The 24,402-nt window shown below is 45.9% G+C and overlaps 1 protein-coding gene across 5 annotated transcripts in view; it reads right to left on the bottom strand.

Annotated features, from left to right (window-relative positions):
* Atxn7l1 (ataxin 7 like 1) overlaps positions 1–24,402 on the bottom strand; it is a 217,565-nt gene that overhangs the window by 121,870 nt on the left and 71,293 nt on the right. Inside the window, exon 4 of one of the 5 annotated variants that reach the window (XM_028768802.1) lies at positions 1–373. This exon is cut by the window's left edge and continues 954 nt beyond it. The exons of the other annotated variants lie outside the window; for them this stretch is intronic. Coding sequence (XP_028624635.1) covers positions 288–373 — 86 coding nt within the window. The 3' untranslated portion in view covers positions 1–287. The remainder of the gene's footprint in view (positions 374–24,402) is intronic. 5 annotated transcript variants of the gene reach the window in all.

Below are 24,402 nucleotides of genomic sequence, written 5' to 3'. Positions count from 1 at the left end.
TGGTGGTGGTGGTGGTGGTGGTGGTGGTGGTGGTGGTGGTGGTGGTGATAGTGGTGATAGTGGTGGAAATGGAGAGAAGAGCCCCACGGGTGCCCCCTGCTCTGCTCAAGCCCACTTCCTATCTAGACCCTGTCATCAGAGTGTGCTCACGAATTCGCAGTACATGGAGGCTTGTCCACAATTCGGGGCTCTCTGCTGGGGTCTCCTCTTCCGGGAAGCCTTCCGCAGACAAAGCCAGTCCTGCGCGATCTTTCGGAAGCGCTGGATGTCTTCTGCACTGCGCATGCTCACACCTGACGCTGTTCTAGGGCTTGGCGGCTCTCTGCTCCGCTCCAGGAGATGCTTGCATTTCTCTTGCTGTCTTGCTTTCTCCCTTTGGAAAGTAAATGCTTTGTTGGCATTTGCTGAATGGTATCAACAGGGCGCCTCTGGAAATTACATCTGTCAATGATTGTTCATGCCATTTGCCTTCCCCCACCACATTAAAAACTGGCCGCTCACATCTGTCTTCATGATCAGGTTCTAGCAAATCGCATGTCCTAGCTTCCCCATTATTTCCTCTAAGCTCGTTTCCATATTTTTTTTTTCCTAGCAGAAAGCCATTTCACGGGGAAAGGAGTGGGGTGGGGAGAGGGCAGGAGTGTAATTAAACAGGGGTGGTCTGACTGGAATTCCTATACCTTTTAATGGGGTATTTGATTAATCCTTTCTACAGGCCCCATTATTCATGCCGTGATGAAATCTCATTTTATAGCTCTTAATACATGGACCCAATTTATCCACATCACATTGTATTCTAATACTTGTCACCCAAGTTATTAGCTATCTCCTTCTCAGTGTAAAACCATCAGCAAGTTTGATTAGCTTATTCCTTAGGGATGGTGGGGAGATAAGAGAGACACAGAGAAGTATGGCCACCGATGGCTCTGTGTCCTCAGAGCACTGCTACCCAGCACCCTTGGGAGAGAACAGGGTGACCACAGTGGACCTCCTTCACACCAAGGGAGAAGCTCAGCAGGACCCAGGTTGCAAGGGATTGACTGTGGGTCTCCCTGGATCTGAGTCAATCTCCTAAACAGAACCATTTTTGTGTCTTCCTGATATCCTCCTCCAGCAGCCAGAATGCCCTCTTATTCCAGGACACCTCTTGGGTAAGAGTTCCTGCCCTCCTAAGCACTGGAAGAGCAGGCTTGATGCTGGCTGCTGCTCTTTCCCAGAAGAGTTGGCTCTCTCAGCAGCCATCCCCTTGCACCTCTCAGGAATAAATTACAGCCATGACACTCACAAGAGGCTACAGTTCCTTCTGAACAAATGACCTTTCAGACCTGGACAGAGGGAGAAAGGGGCCTGCTTGGATCCTGGAGTTTTCTACCTCCCATCTTCTCCTCAGTCAGGTTGAAGCCACATGGTCCCAAGGATCACAGTCCCCTTCCCTTTGTACCAAAGTCCCTACCTATTGTTCTGTGAGATCCCGAGCCTGGCAAGATATGGATGCAAGAGGCTCATTCTTGGGGAGATGCCTTTTCCCTTGTGACACAGAGCCTCACCTCCCACCCCCTACCATGTGTGCATGGTACAGAATCATTTCTAACAAACACACAAAGGCAGAGTGGCGGTGTGTCAGTTCTGGGACTCTCTCTCTCCACTCTAGGGAGGGTCAACCAGTGAGTTATGAGCAGCTTTGTGGACAGGCTTGAGGTACTGAGAGCAAGGAATAGAGGCCTTCAGCCAACAGCCCGGGAAGCGAGCTATTGAGGGAACAGATCTCCAACTTGGGCCACATCTTCAGCTGGCAGGTAGATAGTGACCTCAGGAGAGATCAGGAGACAGAAGTACTTAGCTCTCTGATCCATAGATGTGTTCGAGGTCACACATTTTCAACACTCCTCACTGTTAAATGTTGGTAATACTTGTTACACAGCCCTAGGACACTCATACACACCGTCTACCTTAGAGGAAGGTCCTCAGTGATGTCCTCCTTAAGTTCTGCATCATCTCCTTCATGTTCAGGAAGCCTGACCTTTTTAGTACTTCCGAGTGACCTGTCCCTGGCCTCTCCAGTGTATCCACACATCCCCACAGTCTCCCAAGAAAAGAAAATGGAGAGAGCAGCTCCCTGAGGCCCGGGCTTGGAACCCCACCTCCTTGCTGGCCATCCTGAGTGACATTTGGCATTAGGAGAATGACTTTCTATAGTGGGCAGCCTTCTTTGGGTCATGAAACTCCCTCTTGTTTCTGAATCCTGGGGCCAAACGACATCAGTCAGGCCTGCAGCCAAATGAAAAGATTTACAAACAATATGTTTCCTTTAGCTACTGCAGGCTCATATCCTGTATACCCTTCCTCAGCACTTGTGCAGTGTCTGAGAAAGGTCGCGTCTTCCTTTGACTTTGCAGCTAAATGCATCTGACACAGGGTAGAGGTTCCAAAGGGATGGAGATGTAATTGGGCTTACACGTTGCATGTACCACTATACTCCAGCTGACCTAGCTGCATTTTGCCAGCACAGACTGTTATGAAGGAGGTGACACCTGGCTCTCCATCTCTTATAGTATACGAGGGGCAAAATGTAGTTTGTGTTTATCACTCCCGACCCTATGGGTGTGTGCAGGCGTCTGTGTGTTTCCTGTATCCCAGGCTAGCCTCAAATACGAAATATAGCTGAAAGTGAACTTGAACTTCTGATCTTTCTGCTTCCACCTCCTGCAGTGCTGAGACTGAGCACAGAGCCTTGCTAGGTAAGTACTCTATCAACTGAGCCACATCCCCAGCCCACTAGATGTAGTTTCTGGTTAAAAACAAGCAAAAAGAAAAAAGAAAAAGAAAGAGAAAGAAAAAGAAACCCAAGGTGCTTTTCCATTTGGTGAAATCCCATGGACTTTTTTGTAAGACAAAAATCTACCTCTGTTCTGAGAGGCATTTACTTAGAGAATCTGGAAAGGGAAGAAGGCACCTGAGTAGTGAAGTCCCCTCAAAGCACAGTCTTCAGGCCATAGAGGTCCCCATGTCAGTAGAACCTTGCTAGACACATGCACACATTCATATCCCACATTGGTGGAAAGGCAAACTCAAATGGGGCTCAGGGACTTACTCTCACTAGCTTGACTGTGTATTCTGATGCTCGTCTCCGGGGCAAGCATCCTAGCTGAAAGGACCAGACATTAAATTATTCACTCCCCCATTCATTCCTTCAGAAGACAGTGATGGAGTGCCTACTATGCCCAATGCTGAGCTCCAGGGCGGCGACGAGACAGTAAGGAATGCCTTCCTCAGGCATGCCCTGTCTTCCTTCTCTGGCTTTATGACAAAGTCTGTCAAGATTGGGGAAATCCAGGGATGCAAATGCAAGAGCTGAGAGTCATGGGTAAGTCTGGACAGGAGGCACACAAAATCTGTCCCCTATGATCATCCTGTCAATACAAGCAGCCTTTCTAGAGTCAGTCAAGGGACCTGGTACAGCTGTTTCAGCATGTTAAGCTTTAAAATAGGAAAAGATTACATGACTCTGTCATGCGTGATGATTCTAGCACACATGAAATACACGACCGCTTTAAGGACCCACGGTGGCACATGTTCACGACCATCTAATATCCAGCTTGCTGGTCCCCTACCCTTCCAGGAAGCAGGTGTTTGCCCCTCTTTTTCTACAAGTCTAAATAAAATCTGATAGCCAAGATCCCTGGTGTGCTTTCTATGCTGGGGCTCGAATTCGCTACCCCCCCCATTCTACAAGTAGAGATAGCAAACACAGAACCAGCAGATGAAGAACAGAGGCACAAGAGGCAAGACTGGCAAACTCAGACTCAGAGAGATCACAGGTGTGCAAATGGCCCAGCCACACGCAGCCCTCTGATGTGAGCACAAGGCCTGCATGGCTAAATAAGCTCCTGTCCCACTCAGCTCTCTTTCACTTACAGGGGTGTCACACACTGGTCACTGGTCATGCAGAGATTAGTAATTAGCTCAGAGGCCTTAGCATCTCCTTGAGAATAACTGGGCGTTTTTTACGTAGCCGTAGGACCTAAAGTCTGTGGGGCTTGTGTAGAAAACCCTTTGGTATCTTTCAAGCTGCTCTAGAGGTTGTGACTGGAGAGAACTGAAGCACATCCGCCTAACCCACCAGCTTTCCTTAATCAGGGCTTTTTTAAAACAGAAAAGTCCAACCCCTCTCTATTTTTAATTCGGGAATGCTTGTTGGCTTTTGCTGCGAAGTTGATTTGATTACTAGCATTCTGCGGAACTACAGACATGAGACATTGAGCTCACGAACTGATGATTCACTTGAGGGTTCTGAGATGAGAAGAACCTACCAAAGGCATGCGCATTGGAGGCTGGGAGATTCCGAGAAAGCATCTCTGCCTGTGTAAATGGAGGGCAAGCAATGAAGAGATTTGCTTATGGCAACAGTCATGAAACCAGGACCACCCCACAGGGACTCTCCACAGAGGACTTGCTGGGAGTAGCTGCTTCTGCATTTGGACACCCATATGCTACCTCATTTATCTACCTGTGACAGGGACAGGGCTGGAAGAGAATCAAAAGATGACAAATTGCTTCTGGTTTTAAAGGAGCTGTTCAGGCTGGGTGCATGCCCAGGGGGACTAGATCTTGTGCCAAGAGCCAACATTTCCTCCCATTGTATGACCACATTTTGGCAAACACCCTCCAGCAAATGACTGGTGTTTCCTTTCACCAATGGACGGCAAGAGTCTTGCTCTGTGAGCCAGACATGCCAACTTTCTTACACTGTGCGCAGCAGAAGGCGGACCCACCCTACATTGTACAGGGGGAGGAGCAGGGAATGAAGCAAGAACTCTTCTTCATGATAGGAGTTTTCTCTGCTGGAGAAAGACAGATAAAAGTGGACTGGTTTGTGGGATTGCAGGGTTCAGAGGAGAGAGATACAGTATCAGTCAACAACTCTGAGAAAAATCGACTTGCAAGAGATGAGTAGTAAATAAAGCTCCAGGATGCTGGCCCCTGGAATCTGCTTTTGGACACACAGGTACCCCTAATCTTCTAATATCCCTGAAACAAGAAGGAAATTCATTGTGGTTTCAGTATGGTCCGTCTGAGCAAAACAGCTCTCACACAGCTCTTCTCTGGGCAGCCGGTGGGTCACAGGAGCCTGCTTATCATTCCAGATGCAGCCCTGCCCTTCCCACCGCTGGAAATAACATGGTGCTTTTACTTATATACAGTCAAAAAATCTAAAGTCTGTGGGGTCTCTAGAGATGTTTTCCAATTAGTCATATGACCTGTGTGTCAACCTCTACCATGAATGGGAACCCATAGCCCAGACAAAGGCCTCACCATGCTCATGTGCCCCCAAACCAGCCCTTCTTCTATACTACTCGCTTACTCTGTCTTTCAGAATATCTCTATGGGCCAGGTTCTATATTAGTCCCATATTATAGATGAGAAAACTAAGGCATAGAAAGGTTGAAGGATTGGAAGAAGTCACTTAGAAACATCAGAGGCCAAATCAAGCCTAGGGCATTGTAGCTGGAGAGTCACGTTCTTTCCTGCTCCTATGCCTGTCTCTCTAACCTGATGCCCGTCATACACTGCAGCTGGTGCCCTGAAGAACACTGGCTGACTTGGAGACTCTTCCCAACCCTCTAGAAGCCAGGGGTGCTGGGCTTCAAGACAGAGCCTTCAGTGTGAAAAAGACACTCAGCCCCAGCCTCCTGTTCCTACATTTAAGCCAGCCTGCAGAATGCCATTTTGTGTTTGTTTGAGCATTCCACCATGCAGCCAGAGACAGCCTCATAGATGGGCTCTGTTCGTTCTCCCCAGCCCAGCATCTGGACCCTCCCTTCCCACTGCCAGTCTCTGCCCATGCTCCTGCAGCCAGCAACTGATGTTTCCCGTCTAACCTCATTATATATTTCATCTAAAGATGCCTCCACGCGGCAGCAAAGCATATTTTTAGCGCAAGCTACATGCCAAGGCAACTTCAAATTTATCATTTCTAATAATAACCACGGAGCAGAATCACAGCACCCATTCCACAAATGGGCAAACAGAGGCGGAGGCTCCAGCAAGGTCACGGAGTTCTCAAATTGCCAAGTCTCTCTGTCATACACAATTCTCTCCCTGGACTGCTTCTTCCTAACTTCCTGTTGAACAAACTCATCTGAGGCCTGGGTATGAGATTGTTGTCGAGATGGAGATGTATCTGTGTTTGTGCTGGGGCTTCAGAATACTAACTAACTATCAGTTTAGGCTCTGCCTGCAGGGCTGCTGACGCCTAGCTTTCTGCAAACCCCTTCTGGTGACTAGGTTCACATGCACAAAGCACTCACTTGGCATTTTGGTCTGCATCTTTCATCACCCGGGGCCGTCATCGCTAATCAGCATGGTAAAAGAATTTACTCTCACACAGAACATAACCGACTGCCTGTTGCCCGCTACAATGACCGTAACTTTGGTTCTGATGGAATCTGCAGGCTAGGAAATGAGGGGACAGGTCAGAACCTCTAAGCAGACCGGGAGCCTCCTTCAGTCTCACATCACTGGAGTGTTTTTCTAAGAGTTACTACAGAGAGCTCAGATCTCCTATGAAGGAGTGCTGCATACGCTGGAGAATGGGTTCCCTTTGTTGCATTAGAAAGTCCTGCATTAGAAACTGTGAATTGGAAGACTTCCCAAAAGGCGTGTTTGCCTCCTGGAGTGAGTGCTTTCTGCTATTGCTGTGGGTTCTGTTCACAGAAACGGTGGGATGGGAGTTCTAGCCTCAGTTCTAATGGTGCAACCTTACTCTCTGTTTTTCGTTTTTGTTTTCTCTTGGAGCTTCGAAATCTGCAAGGCTACCCCTCCCCGGTGTACTCCCTGCATTCCTCTGTAAGCCCAAATGCACAGACTGTGGGAGAGTGCTTGTGTACACAAGGCAAGATACTGGGACAATGTAAGGGCCTCCTACAGGCTGACAGACACTCAACTGCCAAAGGCAGCAGTAGCAGCGAGCACACAAGTGGCTCACGGCTGTCTTCAGGGAAGCTATTTGCAGGGAGACACTGCTGAGAGGTGGCACCAGGGAGTGTGACCACGGAAGACAGCATCTATGTCACAGCGTCAGACACAGACAGCAGCACAGCTCGTATGTGCTCTGCAGTCTACATCTCGAAATCCGGCATGGTGCCGGGTACATCATGGGTGCTCAGAAACGACAGACAATCAAAGACTACAGCCTAAGGACTTCTTTCCATTTCTTTGGAGGGGGTAGAGGGAGACTGCTTCCTTTTAGAGAAAAAAAGAAAGAGCGAATTGCTGGAAGTCAAGACGCAGGCAAAGAGGGTCATTTCACCTGGGTGTCCTACCTAAATACGTATTATGTGTCTCCTCATCAGCAGACAATTGAAGTGTCTGAACTGAGAGGAATTTGACAGAGGTAACATTAGGCTCTAGGTTTATCTTACTGCTCTTTGGCCCCCACTCATCTCCCTTTCCCTAACTGACACCCTTCAGGAATTCAACAGAATCACACTTTTATTTTTTCCTGCACCAGATTATCACCCAAGATAATTCCCTGATCTCTGGGTGGCTCCCTGCCTCAGCGACCACGTCTCTAAGAGCACCCAGCATTATTAAATCTTTAACCAGCTTTCCACTTAGGATCAACACAGGTACTTTGTGAAGGCTCACCAGAAACAGACATGTACCACAGCACTGCCACCCGGATCAAGAGCCAACTCGGCGTGTGTGGGAGCAAAGTGACAGTGACAGGACAGGAGGCCATATAACCAATCAGGGAATGCCCCCTTTAAACTTGTGCAGTGTACGCCTGCCTGGGCCAATTCAATATTCATAAGTGGGAAGTGGAGATCACATTTTCTGTTTCGCCAAGAGCAATAGTTATTTATCATGGCGAATGACTGAAACAGTTGTACATACAGTGCTTTCCTCGACGCTGTAAATTACAGTATACAGAAGATTAAACTTAAGCCTAACGCTACCCTTGAGCCTCAACAGCTGAGTCCTATAAATGGATTCCCGTTAAGAGAAGAGAGTCTTGTTCCCGGTTACTATTTAAAAGTGTATCTCTATTAAAAGCTTGTCTTAAACATACATTTACCAGGCAGCCTGCCCCAGCCTTGAGCAAGCACTTCTCAGGGCACTGACTGGTAGAGTCCCATCAAAAGACACAGAGCCTTGACCTCAGCAGAGGCAGGAACGGATACAGAGGGACATGCAAAATTCTGGATGAACGCTCACTGTCTGTCAGTGGGACCTGGGCTGGAAGGGGGACAATGGAGATTCTGCCAAGCATAAAGAGAGACCTTCAGAAATAAAATCATACCAAACCCCAAACCACTGCACAGAATTTCATCTGGCAACCAAGTATCTGGGAAGCATCAGGGAATTCTGATCTAGAGCTAACCTCCCCAACCCCCAAGTTTCCTAACTGTAGTAGTTGGCTCTCCCAGTCCTTGCTCCTTAAAGTGAAGTCTAAAGGGCAAAAGCACCATATCACCCAAGGGAGGTATCGCTGAGTCAGAATCTGTTCTAACATGATTCTGCATAGGTCTGTATGTGCATTCAGGATAGAGATCCTCATATAGGCAAACAGGTTCTACGATGGGAGAGCCTTTCTGATAGTCCCACTGGAAATCATGGCAAATAACAAATCTGATTATGAAAACGGGCCCCTGGCAGTGGACCTTAGGATTCTGAGTTCCACTTTAAGGATACATTTTTTAAAAGGAACTTGAGAGATTAAGCTTTTATGGGACATGAATGAATGAGTGTATCACTCTAAATTTGAGAGCCATCCCAAATAATTCAAGGAATAAAACATTGTTGCAGGATATTTAATCACACTGACTCTGGAAATTGTGTGTTATTTACTGAAAAACCATCCGTTTCTAGTTGTGGTGTGGCTGAACCCTTAGCACACACCTTTAATCTCTCTGGCTGGAATACAGACGTGCTCTTAATACACACCTTTAATCCCAAACAATGAAGGTAAAGTTAGGAGGGAAAGAAGGAGACATCCATGTTTAAAAGTGATATCTAATTGAGTTGCAAGGTGATGAATCAGAGAAAGATCTGACAGAATAGGATATGCCCAACTCTCACGAGGACAGACAGGAAACAGAGGCTACTTAAAAGAGTGCAGCACAGAGAGAGAAAAAGGGGAGGAAGAAGTTTTGCTGGGAGAGTTTTACAGAAACAGGCTGAAGAGAGAACAAGCAAGACACAGGTGAAGACAGAACAAGTCATAGAATGAGAAGGAGCCAGAAGATTAGAACATATTGCCAAAGTTAGTATGAGGCCAAGCAAAGCAATTCAGTCAGAAATGGAAAGAAGCTGGATTGATTAGTCAGCTTGAAGAGGAGTTTGAGCCAGAACAGCTGAGTTAAACCAGTCAATAAAAGGTCAGAAGAAACAAGAAAGGGTGAGCTAATTCAGAAAAGTAAGTCTCAGAGGCTGAAAACACTCTGGGCCTAGGTTAGATTAGATTGTATGGAAGCTGGAAGCCTCCAGGACTAGGCCTAGGTTAAAGATGGAGGCAGTAAGCCTCCAAGATGACAATTACAACAGGAAAATAAAACTTACATTTACAAAGCACAGTAAATTAGCAAAAAGTTCAGGCCTTCCACATTAATCACTGTGTCTCCAATCCCTCCATGAGTAAGTAGTTTGATATTGCACTGCCAGTGTTTTAGGTTGTAATTAGCAGTTCATTCTCAGTTGTAAAGTATACAAACACCTTTGTGTTGTTTGAGAAAACACAAATTCTGTGTAAGTTTAATTTTTATTAGAAAAAAACTATAGATCAATATGCATGATAAAATATAATATCCACTAAATAAATAGAAATTTTGAAATAAAATACAGGGGCGGATGAAAAGCAAGATAAATGAATACAAATTAAAAAAAAATAAGTACAAGTATATTAAGCAATCACAATAAATGTAAATGGCTAAAACTTACCTACTAAAAGACATTGTTAGATAGGACTCTTTTAAAAGCTAAATATGTATTGCCTATAGGAGGAACAACTAAAACAAAATAACATGAAAAAATTGAAAGTAAAAGACTGGGTAGAGATGAATGAGACAATTACATATTAACCAAAAGATGGTTGGATAGTTCAGATAAAACAGAACCAAAGGCAAATTAGTGGGTACTAAGGCACCAACCACTAGAAAGATTTGACTTAAAGTTATATGCACTTTACCAAACAGCCTCAATACTCTAGAGCAAAGCTACCAGAGTTACAAGAAATAGTATTTTATAACCCACTACAGGAGACTGATAACAGTTCCCCTCCCAGAAACTGTAGTGTGAGTACGCAGAAGTATTCGGAGGACACACAAGATGCAAGCAAAATAACAAATATACTTAACCCTACACCCGAATGAGAGCTGTGTAAATGTCTCCAGTCACACAGGAGACAGTTATAGAAAGAAACTGCCCCGAGTCTTGCTAATCTCTACAAAAGTATGCAGTGCACTATAAACAGAATAGCATAGTTAATACTCTTGGACCATCACAAATTAAAACTAGACATCAATAATAAAACAATACCAAGATCCTCTTTCTTGTTCCTTTTATGATTGAAAACTAAAACCACACAACTAAATTACCAGTTGGCAGCAGAGTGATTTTGCTCTGTGTGGTCTAGTTGCTATGGGACTAGGTTAATTTACATGGTATTTATCAGTTATATCACAAAAAACAGGAAACTCAGATCTTTATAGCTTTGCTATTTTGACATTGAACTAAGTTCTAGCCTAAGAGGAGGGCAAAGTACCTGACTCCTAAAGAAAGAAAAATCACAACCTTGTCCTATAGCATAAGAAGCTATGTTTGGTACATTCTCCAGACTGTGTCCTATTTAGACTCAATATGTCTTACTAAGTCTGGTTGGACAAACATATAGTTTGTCCTGTCTGGCACCTGTGGAAAGGAGCTGTTCAACTAATTGGGCATCATATAATTAATGCCATCCTGGAATCAAGAAAATACTATAGTTAACACTTTGTATGGTTTGTTCTTTGACAGAACTCAGAACATCTAAAAAACAAGTAAGGAAGACTGTTGGGCGTTGACTAGGAATGGCCCCTACAGGCTCATATATTTGGATTCTATGTCACCAGAGAGTGGCACTACTTGACAGGGATTAGGAGGTGTGGTTTTATTGGAATAGGCGTGGCCTTGCTGGAGAAAGTGTTACTGTGGGTGGGCTCTGGAGTTTCAAAAGCCCAAACCAGTCCCAGTGTTCTCTTTACTTGCTGTCTGTGGATCTGGATGTAGAACTCTCGATTCCTTCTCCAGCACCACATCGGCCTGTGTTCCACCATGTTGATAATGGATTACACTTCTGAAGTTGTTAGCCAGCCTCAATGAAATGTTTTACTTTAAAAGAGCTGCCATGGTCATGTTGTCTCTTCACAGCAGTGACTGAGACAGCTAGATATACACAGGAAAAAACACAGCACCATGTGTCTCAGAGAAGTGGGCACTGGCCCATGAAATTACAGCAAGCAGCCCAATTGAATGGATGGCGGCGGCGGCTTCTTCTTCTTCTTCTTCTTCTTCTTCTTCTTCTTCTTCTTCTTCTCCTCCTCCTCCTCCTCCTCCTCCTCCTCCTTCTTCGCGTCTTCTTTTTGATGGCTTCTTCTTATAAAGATATTGTCCACCCAACACAATTCTAGTGCCAACCAGTTAGTCAAATATGAAAAGAAAAAAACCCACAGCTGGAGGTGGAGGTGTACTTTAGTGGCTATGAGTTTACCCAGCATGTACAAAGTCCTGGATTCCATCACTAGTCACACACACACACACACACACGCGGGGGGGGGGGGGGCCTTCAGAGGCAGATGATAGATAGATAAGATAGATAGATAGAATTCAAACCTTACAAAAAGGATGAATGTAGAATTATATTATATACATAACAGGCCTGCAAGTTCTGTGGAAAACTTGGGGTGGGTGATGAGTAGAGAAGGAGACAAGAGCCATCCCAAGCTCTCCAAAATATGCACTGGGTAGTGAAGTTCTTGCTGTGTCTCATGTATTACATGGACAGAGCAGAGTGGCTCTCAGGACGCAGCTCCATCCACTCTTGGCCTCCCCACTGGTCTTCAAGCCTTCTCTGCACGTCCTTCTTTTCCATCACCCCCTTCAGAGAACAAAGGCTGAGCATAAGAACTGAAGGTTCCTTATCAACAGACTTGAGTCCCACCTGAGTCCCAACATCTCGGGAGAGGGCACTAGGCTTAAGTGGTAGAATCTTACTGGAGCCCCTGTTCACTTACAGGGACAAGCTTTTATTGTATGAACTTGGAAATAGTGCAACTACCAGGATGACACTAGATACCACCAGAACTGACAGCTTAGTGGGTCAGTGGGTTAGAGCTCGTCCAGTGCAAGCTTCATGCTAATTAGATGTACACCAGAGGGCCCTCTGATTAGGAAGCTTATCTTCTGTGAGAAAGGACTCATTTCAGAAGGTTGTAAATTAAGTCATGGCTGACACTCACAGAGAAGAGCAGAAAACCTCTTCAGAAGTGCCTTAGCAAAATGCACCCCAGGAGGAGGATCAGGAAGAAATAACGCAGAGGGAAGAGCGCTAATACGTAACAACCCCATCTTCAACAAGAATCTGGGGTTCCAGCGCTGTAGGCTGAAGACTACAGCTGCTTTCTCTGGAACCAAATTATGATTAATTCCATGGGAAGTGGGATTCATCAGTGAAATTGCTGACTTGCTCTTTCACAGTTACCCTCCCCATTTGCATTCCCCCCTGGACCCATTTATTTCCCAAGTGTCTCCTATACAGTACTTCCCAATTTGCGCTCACTTTCCAGAAGTGCCTGCCTGGGAAAGAGCATCAGGGAGGTCCCCACACAACCATGAACTCTAGCGCCACCTTGATTCTAGGAGGCCCTTCACTCTAAAATGTCCCCGTTAGCCTTTCCCAGAGGCAAAGGAGGCCTGGAAGGCTCTGCTGCACCCCAGAAGTCAGTCTGCATATGGTGTCTAGTATGTATTGCTTCTAGAGGAAGCAGTCAGTGACCTTGCCAGAAGAAAACAGACTGTGGAGTGTTGCCCATTAGCCACCAGTGAGGCTCTGACATCAGGATGTGAGGTGACAATCGTATATAACCATGACCACTATTATAAATGCTACTGCTCATAAAGTACAGTGCACACGGCTGGAAGGATGGAGAACTCTCCCCACAGAGAGATCCCTGTCCAGGATGCAAACAGTCTTTGGTTTGCTGTACAGTTACCAGAGAAACACGCGGACTTGCATTTGGGAGCATATTACTAGGTCAAAGATGCATTATTGGTTAGAGCTGTTATTGTTGCTGGGTAGTACGTACAGATGCATTCAGTAAGAATGACTGATTCCACCGTAAAACGGATATGCTTTTGCTTGGCATTCTAAAACCCTAGCAGCTGCTTTGCGACTCTAGGAGGTAAGTCTGGCACCACTTTCCGAGGACCTGTGTCCAGCAAGTCTTGCTTTCTGTTTACTGACTTGGTCTTTCAGGGAAGGGACATTGGGAAGTGCTGCTGTGCTTGCTCATCACCCAGGATGGGGACAATTCCAAATCGACTTTTGAAGCGGTGCTGGCAACTTTTACTTAGATTTAAATAAAGCAATGACTGTTAACCCTAACTCGGCACGGGGGGATGGAGTGTAAGAAAGCAGCCTGCCCTGTTCAGATATGCCAGGGATGAGTCAGAAGCCAGGAGTCACGTTACAGCACAGAGCCCTCCAGAAACCAGCTGTGGTCACAGATCAAAGCCAAGGCTCCCACCACTTGCTGGGAACGGATGCCCGGCCCGCATCGGCCTTTCCATCGGTCTGAACAGAGACAGTTCTTTCAAGTAGCAGATCTCCCAACTGGTTGCACTTGTTTGTAAGGACAAGCTGGTTTTCCTTCTTCTGCGATTCAGTTGAAAACAAAATCTATTGAGCACTAACTCTTTTAATCCAGCCCTTGTTGTGTCAACTCGGGGGACTTAATTTTTATTACATGACTGATTGATTTGGTGTGTGTGCGCGCATCATGGAACATGTCTGGAAGTCAGAGAACAACTTCTGGGGTCCTTCTCCTTATGCCTTGTGAGTTCCTGGAAGTAAACTTCAGTCATGAAGCTTGGAGACAGTGCTTTTACCCAGTGAGTCATGCTCTAGCCTCAAGGGGATGTAACGGTGAGCACAACAGAGCTCCTGGTCCCTGGAAACGCCTACTCTCATGTGTGGGTATGTACACGAGCGCATGTGTGTACACCCATGTTAGAAGATAAGAATTTGCAATTGCCAGCCTAAATACTAACACTGTGAATGAAATAGCGGGTGCCATGAGCACTTTAATTTGTGATTGGAGAAATCCTTCCTTTCATCTATCTACCTGTTTATCACAAACACCCGTGAGCATCTTCCAAAAGTCAACAAATGTGCTTCATGCTGAGTCTCACAGATGTTAAGGCAAGGAACCAGCCCTCAGCAACTCCCCGAACCAAACCGCACAGGGACTCTACGGCAGAGGAGGCAGGAAGTGTCAGATGACAGTTTGACTGGGTGGCTCAGCACCAACACAGATCAAACACTCAGGGTGCTGCAATCTAAAAAGAGGTCTATGGATGATGTAAATATAAAGCTACCCGGACTTGGGGATAAACATGCCAAGACAAATAAAGGGATTATTACAACTTCAGCTGGCCAGGCTAGCTCTTTCCTCTCTTTTCTGTTACCCACCTTCTTGGCGTTGGACACAGTCTATGAGTGAGTCTTCTCGTGGCTTCCACATCTCCAATCTGCCAAATCTCTGGCCATTCCCCTTTAACCAAACACTGAATGTTCACTCCTGCCTTTCCCAATCGAATCCCACCCAAACCAAACCAACCCAGCCCAAGGGAACCAACTCCTCCAGTAAGTCCTGTCACTATAATTCCAAAATAAAATCAAGTCACCTCCCCACCCCACCCCCCTTTCTCTCCACCCCTGTCCAGGCACACATCTGGAGCCCCTCTCACTAGGCCACACATTAGCACCATGCTTCCCAGAATGCAGGTACCTTGGCAAGAATGACTTCTGAAAAACATAAATCACATTTATATCTCTGCCTAGATCAGACTCTCCAGGGTCTTCCAACCACACTTAGAAATAAAAGCAACAGCCTCCAGATTCTGGCACCCATGACAGTTCTTGTACTGAGTTGCTCAGCCCTGCTTTTGTTCTTGCTATGTTCTCTGCTGGGAAGGGACCCTCTTATGCCAGCTTCTCCTGTGTTTTGAGTATATTCACGTTATGCAGCATACCAGATCATAAACTCAACAAGTCCAGGCCCTTCTCTACGGCAACACTTGGCACACAGTTGGTGTTAAATAGAACACACACAGATGTATCAAACCTGGAAGGTTCCAGCTTCAAGAAATAGACCCCTATGAAATTATGAGTAGAAGGGAATTTATTTTCTTTTGTGTGTGCTAGAACATGTGTGAGTTACACACATGTGCATATGTACATGTGGAAGTCAGAGGACAAGCTTAGATACCTCCCCAATTTTTTTTGACACGTGGTCTCTCACTACCCTGGAGTCCACTAATTAGCCAGGCCTGCTTACCACTAAGCCGGGATGAACCTGTCTCCACCTCTCCAGTACAGGGGATACAAGTGAATACCACTGTGCCATGCTCTTGGACATGGGTTCTGGGGATCACATGCTGGTCTGTAAGTTGGTGGAGGTAACACTTTACTGACTGGGCCATCTCCCCAGACCCAGAAGTTTATCTTCAGTTAAAGGTAGACTGGATTTCTCTAAGGTCCCAAAGATCCTACTGCTCTACGCTTGCTGTAAGCTTATTTGCCATAGGTCTATTAACCTCACAGGGACACATAAAAGGGTATTTCATTGACTATGGAATTATCTATTGTTTGTGGGTCTCGTGGGCGTGCTTATTTGCTGCAGGTCAGCAAGACCCTGCAGGCAGAAAGGATGCGAGAGCACACAGGACACATGTCATCTTTTGTACACGCTTCCTTCTGATGTCTAAAGGTCTAATCAAATGCTGCAGCCAACCTACCACACATCCTTGATTACCCGTTTCCCCTCTCCTCACACACACACACACACACACACACACACACACACACACACCAGCAGGCAGCGAAAGATTAGCATCATAGCCTAGAAAGGTGCTACAGACAAGGGAAGCACCTGCAATTTCCCCACAGCTGCTTAGGAACAGAAATGGCCGCAGGTCATCTGTGGTGCCACTGGGAGTCTGAAAGCCAGCCTCAGCCGGTACACAGAGGAACACACTCTGCGGGGCCAGGCTGGAGTCTGGTTCTGCTACTTCTGATCTCCTTCTTTCGTCTCCCATGGGCAAGGGTCTCTGTGCGGGAGTCACTGTATCCAACTCGGAATATAAAAACTGTCAGGTACAAGAAAACAGTTTTACTCAGTTGTAGATTCTTTTGGTTGTAATGCTTGAGTTAGGGTACAATCATTTGCTAATCAATCAGACTACCATATATTTCCTTAGATCTCTCTCTCTTCCTCCTCCTCTTCTTCCTCTTCCTCCTCCTCTCTCTGGGGGAGGGGCTCCCTTCAGGTTGACCACAGGGATTTTCTTAAGATATATGATGTGGTCATACTTTATCAGGACCCAGGAAAGAAGAGATAGAAAAACCTCAGCATTTTTACGGTCATAGATATAATCTGCCCCAGGCTTCGGATCTGAATACAATGATCAAATTAAATTAAAAAAAAAAAAAACTTAGCATTTTGTAGTCTGCACAAGTTCACACACTTTTGCCAAGCCTACTAATTAATGCTACCAGTTTGACAAAGAATATATTCAATGAGACAAACTTCCTTTAGTTATTTTATATTTCTTTGGGTGCGGGAAAAAAAATCTAGTTCCACAAATGACAATTACTGATACAATAACAAAATAAAATAATTCACCTTAAAAATCAAATCTGACTCAATTGACATTAAAAAAAAAAAATCCAAGCCCTGTACTGTGGCAATCAGCAGCATCAGAAAGGAAGCCCTCGTAGACTAATTAACTGGTACCAATACCCCTGATGCCCCAGGAAGCCCAGGGGCACTGATATCAGCAGGGGCTGCCTTTCTCTGGGGCTCAGAAGCACATGTGGTTTGTCATTTCTTCAACTCGAGGTCACCTAGAGAGAGAAAGAATTAAAAAAAAAAAAAAGCAATCTCAGGAAGCCTTGGAACCTCATTAATTAGGCTCCCCCACATAGCAGTGCAGGGCGGGCAGCTGCCTGTCCCTAACCAGTGTTGGCATCTGGATGTGCACAGAAGGAACGCGGTGCCAGCCAGGACATGCCGCGCCTCACTCCAGGAGCAGGCTCCCACACTCATCTATTTTGCCGCCCGTTCTCTGCTGTAGCTCACACTTCATTAAATTCTACCGCATCACATCAACATGCAAAACAGCTATTTGAAGGGCATTCAAAACTCTATAATCAGAAAGGGAAGAAAGCCTCTCTGAGAAAGGGGTGGGTGAGTGGAGGCCTCTCTTGTCTAGTCAGTGACATCCAGGTTCTTTGGTTCTAACCCATGTTTTTAAGGCACAGTGACAAAGGAGGATTGTTTCTGTCTGATGGGTGGAGCTTTGTGCTCTCCCTCCTCACAGGCCGAGCACCGTGGGCAGCTGCAGAAGCCTGCAAGATCTGTAGGATTCCTTCTGCATTCTATTTTCATTTGGAAGCGAGCAGGTTTGCAGCTTTACCAACTTTTCTATGATACTGTGTTTTCTACTTTGCCTATATTTGTGGCACAGAAATGATCTTTTCTTTCTTTTTGAGGTTTTAAACTCATTCATTTGGATCCAGTAAGTCAGCCCAAAGCTGGAAAAACCAATCTTCATGATGGGGCCAGAGATGACTCCAGCAAGTTGTCTTCTAATGTCTGCATGCACACTGTGACACACACATACGCTGTGACACATGCATACCCAGCTACCCACAAAATAATAAACACAAATATGAAAAAGAAAAATTTAAAGCATTCATTTCATCTTTAACCGACTGATTCCACAGTCATAATCAGCCTTTGGCTTTAGGTTTATTATTTTTGTGATGTAAACATCTTTTATTGTCATGTAATAATCGTATATAGCACTGATTTTCATAAAGACATTTTGATTCAAGTTCCTAGGAAAATTATCTTGATGAGTGGCTCTGTGTAGGTAGAAATGTCAACTCTGTGTGGCTTGGATTCTATAGAGGCTGCTTCTGCACACATCCCTTTACTATGGAAAGAAATGTAAACAGAGTCAGTACAGGTGTACCATGATGACTGGGGGTGTTCTGTTTCATCACACTGTTTCTCAGATGTGGACAGTCTTGTCCCCTAGGGTGATCTGTAATACCTGGAGATGCTTCAGTTGTCACGAGTAGGGGCAAGATCACTGCTGCCCTTTACATCTAGTAGGTGGTGGCCAGGGAAACTCAACAACCTAGAGGACACACAGGTCAATCCCATTGAAGGCCAATGTCACAGGCCCTGCAGAAAGGCCCTTAACACTGGTTATTCCACAAACAAAAGAGCAGACCAGGCCTGGAAGTCACACTCAGTCATTCACTTAGCAAATCCTAAGACTTCATAGATGTGCAGCCCCGCCCCAAATCCAACTCAGCTCCGCCTCTTACTTTTTCAATTACAAGATTCACAAATGAGTTATTAAAAGCACAATTACTAAAAACAATAACATATTGTTTCCCAACACAGAACCATGCACCCGTTGCCTGCCTTCCTGTCCAGTACATATCTGTGTACACCTCAGAGAGCACGTGCCAGCAGTCTTCTTAGACATGGTCATAGCACTCTCTGGGGTATAGGTTAGGGCCACCATAGCCCTGTCACAAACAATGACATCACCAAGGACTTCCTCTCTCTCTGCAATGATTACAAGTGAAAATCCTTTGGGCTATAATGTCATTAGAGACCTCTGAGGCTTATTACTCAATGACTGCTTAGATGATGATGATGATGATGAAGATGATGAAGATGATGATGATGATGATGATGATGAAGATGATGATGAAGATTATTATTATTATTATTATTATTATTATTATTATTGTGTGTGTGTGCTGTGTAAAGGCCAGAAGCCAACCTTGGGTGTTTTCCTCAGGAGATGTCCACCTTGTCTTATCTGTTTTTATAACACAGAGTCTCTCAATTGACGTCAAGCTCTTTGAACAGGCTAGGCTGGCCGGCTAAGGGGCTGTAGAGCTCCACCTGTCTCTGTCTCCATAGCCCTGGGATTACAGCAGACATCCATATGTATGGCTCTTTCATGTGGGTTCTGGAGATCAAACTCTGGTCCTCATGCTTGAATAGCAAGCACTTTGTGAACTGAGGTATCTCCCCAGGCCCGGAAAGAACAGTTTTTAAAAAGCAAACTTTGTTCCTTCACTGTGCTTTCTATGTGCAAGCACACCCCCTTCAGTCAGTCATCAAGGGCACTGCTTAAGATAAACTAGTAACCCACCTGAGGAATAAGGAAACCAAAGTACAGAAAGGCAGAGTAACCTGCCAAGGTCACACAGCTAACAAGGGTCAAAGCTGGAATGTAAATCTAGACACACTGATATCAGAAATGCTCTGCTCAACCTGTACCCTGTCCCACCAAGTCACAGTTTGGGCTGGACAGCCTAGACAGACAGAGAGGGGGCTGCTGAGAGGAGTCACAATCCCAAAGCCAATGAATTGTTTCTGTTTCCTTTTTCCTATTATCCCAGCTGCATCACCTGTGGAGATTTAAACCCCTTGGAATCACTGACCTCTGAGAAGCTGACTGAAAACATTGGACAGGCCCCGGGGGGTGGGTGGCCCGACCATGACACCAAACCCACACCAAGCATGGGAATCTGTGGAGCAGTGGTCATACCCATTATCTACGTCTGAGGCACCAGCTGGGGCCCAGTGCTAGCATCAGAGAAATGGTGGCCAGTCCCGGGAAAGGGGTATTGCAGCACTCCTGTGAAGCACAAAGGCTCTTGTTAGGGAACCCAGAGATATACTGGTGCTTCCTGGCATTTCTAGGGAGCTGACACCAGGGCCTAATGAGAATGTAAACCAATATTTGCAAAGTGCAACCCTCGAGGCTCCCAGCAGATGTAACCACATTCAGGCAGACTACTCCTGTCTCCAAGGCTAGGAAGCTGCAGTGAATCACAGGCGTGAGCCACGGGCTGACCTCAGAGTGGCATCCCCTGAGACAGCAGGAGCGAAGACAGGAAGCACTTGGCTAAAGCGGTTTTCCCATTTTTCATAAGAAACTTTCAACTTCATAAAAAAGGACCCCATTTTATTGACAATAAAAGCTAACCTTTATTTCCTTACTCCATGTCAGCAAAGAATGCATTTCTTTTTCCTTTCCTCACAGTAATTCTGTAGAGTAGAAACTGGTATTCTTACTTCATTCGTGGGGAGAGCCAGGCCCAAAAAGAAAGGTAGTGTAATTAGCCCAAGGCTGCACACTAGCAAGTGTGAGTCAGGACTTTAACCTCCCAAACTCAAGGAGTTCTCCTTGATGACGTGTTATTTTTTCATATTGCTGTTGTGACATTGTGATGTCAGAAGAAGTATATATTTGGTCTTTGTCCCAAGTTCCTGGCAGACGCTTAAATTTGTAACTTCTGTAGTGACAGGAGACAGGTAACAAGGTAGGGGGTATTGTCTCTTGTTATGTTTGGTTCTAGAGTTCAGTTTCTTGATCTCGAATATCTAGAGCCACTGGGGCTTTGGGATAAGCATCCTTGTGTATGTTGAGGAGGTGACTAAGACTCTGGACAGTTCCGGCATAAGGGCTGATACTCAAAAGCACCAGTCACAAGGAGAGGATTGGAATATTCAGTCCCACTGATCAGGACTAGAGACTCTACTAATCACCAAAGCTCAGTGCATTGAATCAGTGTGCAATGGCACCTCTACAAACACCCTGAGTGATAGAACTGAGATAGTCTGGGAGGGTCAATGCAGTCACATGCCAGGGGTACAGCTCAATTCTACAACACAGAAGCTCCTGTGCTCAGGACCCCTGACTTCACCCTACACATTTCTATGTGTTAGTATGACGCTCTGCCACATCTTTTATGACACCATTAAGAGTTCGAGGCCAGCTTGGTCTACATAGCGAGTTCTAAGGCAGCCAAGACTAGACAAAGAAACCGTGTTTGTGTGTGTGTGTGACAGAGAGCGACAGAGAGAGCAACAGAGAAAGAGAGAGAGAAAGAGAGAGAGAGAGAGAGAGAGAGAGAGAGAGAGAGAGAGAGAGAAACAGAGAGACAGAGACCACAGCAGAGTAAGCGTAAGCAAACTGTTTCCCTGAGCTCTGTGAGTCATTCCAGCACACTGAGACACATGAGGATTGTGAGGATCTGCAAGTCAAACAAAAACATGAGTAACCTTGGGACTATTATCTGTGACTGCTATCTAAAATGAAGGACACTTCTAAGAAACTGAACCTTTAACTTGTGGGTCTACACTTAAATGCTGGGTATGATTCTTAAAATCAGATTAGATTGTGCTTTGTACTGCAAGCATATATCAGGTGTGAGTACTGAATAAGAAATAGCTTTCCTCTACCAGCTTCTGACAAGGACCCACAACAATAGCCATGTGTGCATACCCAGAAACATACACATACACACACATGCACAGAAAAACACACACAGAGACACAATTTTTCAATTTAGATTCAATGACCTGTACATCAAGATCATAAATATCAGCTTGAACTCCAAGATAGTGCTTTTACCTTTTGTAAAGTATCTGAGAGTTCCAGGGATGAAACAGTGCAAAGGAATAGTCCTAGCACTGACAGACGGCTGCATGATAGGAGGCGACACGTGAACAAAGGTTTATGGATATCAGGAAGAAGGAATTCTCCCCATCTGTCTACCCACTGGGGACAACTCGAGAGGAGGAGGAAGAGGGAATGAACTCCAAGTCTCACAGTCACGTGTTGGGATGTCCCAACAGCTTCAAAAAGCAGGCAGAGAGCATCCACTTTATAGACGAACCAACTAAGGTAGAAGAAGATGACTGTCCAGCCCCAAATCATATAGACATTCAGGGAAGCCCTGAATCATTCTGCATTAGCTCCAAAGCCTATTATTTCCACTACATGAACACATTTCAAGTAACACGAGAGAGCTCTGGGAGTGGGTGTGGGGGAAGAGTCAGAGAAGGCCTAGTGGGTGGGGCTTGAGGCCCCGCCCAGTTTTCTCCCCCAATGACCACTTTCCATACACAGTCATAGTTTGCATGGGGTTTCCAATGGACAGGCTGTGCGGACAATGGTTCTGCGGGTGCTTCCCTCGCTCTGAGAAGCCACCTGCACTCAAAACCAGGCTCTCTCTGTCTTCCTTTGAAACCTTGGACACAGCACCCAACCTCTTCAGCTCAGCCTTCCTCAGCTCCGAAACCGGAGTAACATTCACACCCACTCCACAGGGCTGCTGAAAGGGTTGTGTTTTCAAAGATATGCAAAGCGCTTGGCACGCCGCCCAGCACTTAGCACAATGGCACTCTTATTAACTCACTGAAAACAGCAAGGCTCATCACACAAGGTAAAGCCGGAAGAAGGAGGAAAACGAAGCTGTGCGGTGCTTGTTTGTTCTGGAGATCAAACTCCGTCTCAGGCAAGTTGGAGAAGCTCTCAACAGCGGACTTACAACTCCATTCCATGAATATGGTTACAACTGAAAGCTTACTGTCCCGGTCTCTGAAAGTCCAACACTGAAATCCTGACGTGGTGTTGGAAGGTAGGGCCTCTGAGAGGCAATTATATCATAAGATGTAGATACCTCGAGGCTGGGATTTGTACCCTCATAAATGAGGCTCCAGGGAGCCCTTGCCCTTTTCCTGCCTGTGAGAATACAGTAGGAAGCTAGCTGGCAAGCAATAGAAGACAGTTCTCACCAACATCCGATGCTGGTGTCCTGATGTCAGACTGCAACCGCCAGAACTGGGAGGAACCGGACCCTGTTGTTTTTAAGCAACACAAACTACAGCAGCCTGAATTGGCAAGGACCATCATGAAAATACAGGAGTAATTCTGAGGAGAGCTTCAAAAAAAATCTGCTCCCCCAAGACTTTCCATAGTTCTGAGCTGCACCTCACATTCTCTCTGGTCCCTGAGAAACACGGGTTTTGTATTATTCGAACACACAGCTGGAGGATGGAGTAACCCTTCTTTGCCTTGGTTTGCTGACTTATGGTTATGTTCCTATGCCTTTTGGTCAGCTGGTTGAGCAGAAAGCTTGGTGCAGCCTGGGCTTCGAGTGATGAGGTCAGAAAACCCAGAGCTCCAAACTAATTTTCTGCCTCTGCTCATAACAGGTGGCCACCACGGCACTGGCTTTCTTCCTAGGCTGAGTTCCAAGTCTAGCACTGAAAGCTGGAGGGTTCGAAGGCTATACATCAGTTATACCATGTCTCCTCTGCTGATGAGAGGGTCCCTTTCCCTGAGGAAGATTCTACACGGCAGTGAGATCCTTATCCCTTTCTGGATCCTTCCATCAAAGATTGCCTGCAAGCTAAATCCCTGGGAACAGTTCTGATGGTTTACAATTGAGTGTCAGCCTTACAAAGGCTGGGACTTGCCCTTGTGTTCCTTGCTTGCAGCATCTGAGCACACCGAGCAGCAATACAGTCCTATGAACGAGTGGGTGATGAGCACAGGACGATCTGGAGTCCTTATGATCAACCAAACACACAGAGCAACATCCCACAGCTCTCCACAGAGCGGCAGACTGAGGGGGACCTCCTTGACACTACCACACTTTGGATGGTTTACCTGTAGCCTCAGGTAGTAGCATCACTGCTGGGCCTGACAGTTCTCTTCAGAAAGGTGGGCCCTTTTTTCTCTTCGAGGCAGAAGAGAGTCATTGGCTACGGAACGCTGAACAAGGTCGGCTCCTGCTGAATGCATGCTTAGTCTGTTTGTGCTCACACTGACAGAAATGAACATACCAGCGTGGAAGTACACACGTAAGTCACCTCCTCATGGAAGAGACAAAGAAATACAGAGCCGGATCCCGCCTGTCATCAGAACCCTTTGTAGAGTACTTCATAGAATCCCTTCTCTTCCTTGGTCTAGCTCAAAACAGTGCCCTCCAAAGCTTGGATTCACTGTCTCCTACTTCATTAGAAGCGTAAACCACTCCTACAGTTGGCACTCGGCTTTTATCTATATGTAGATATCACAGACACATATTATCAAGGCTCAGCTATTCGACTACCCAAACACATTTTACTTCTTTTGTTTCATGACTACTTATCACAGCATGGTAGTACTAAAAGGGGAAGTCGGAATACAGTGTGAGAAAGAGGCGGGGGTTGGGGGGGGGGGGGGGGGGGGGGGGGGGAGAGGGGGGGGGGGGCG

Source organism: Grammomys surdaster, unplaced genomic scaffold (assembly GCF_004785775.1).
Source record: "Grammomys surdaster isolate TR1022 unplaced genomic scaffold, NIH_TR_1.0 188, whole genome shotgun sequence".
NCBI lineage: Eukaryota > Metazoa > Chordata > Mammalia > Rodentia > Muridae > Grammomys > Grammomys surdaster.
This window is presented reverse-complemented; position numbering and strand designations above follow the sequence as displayed.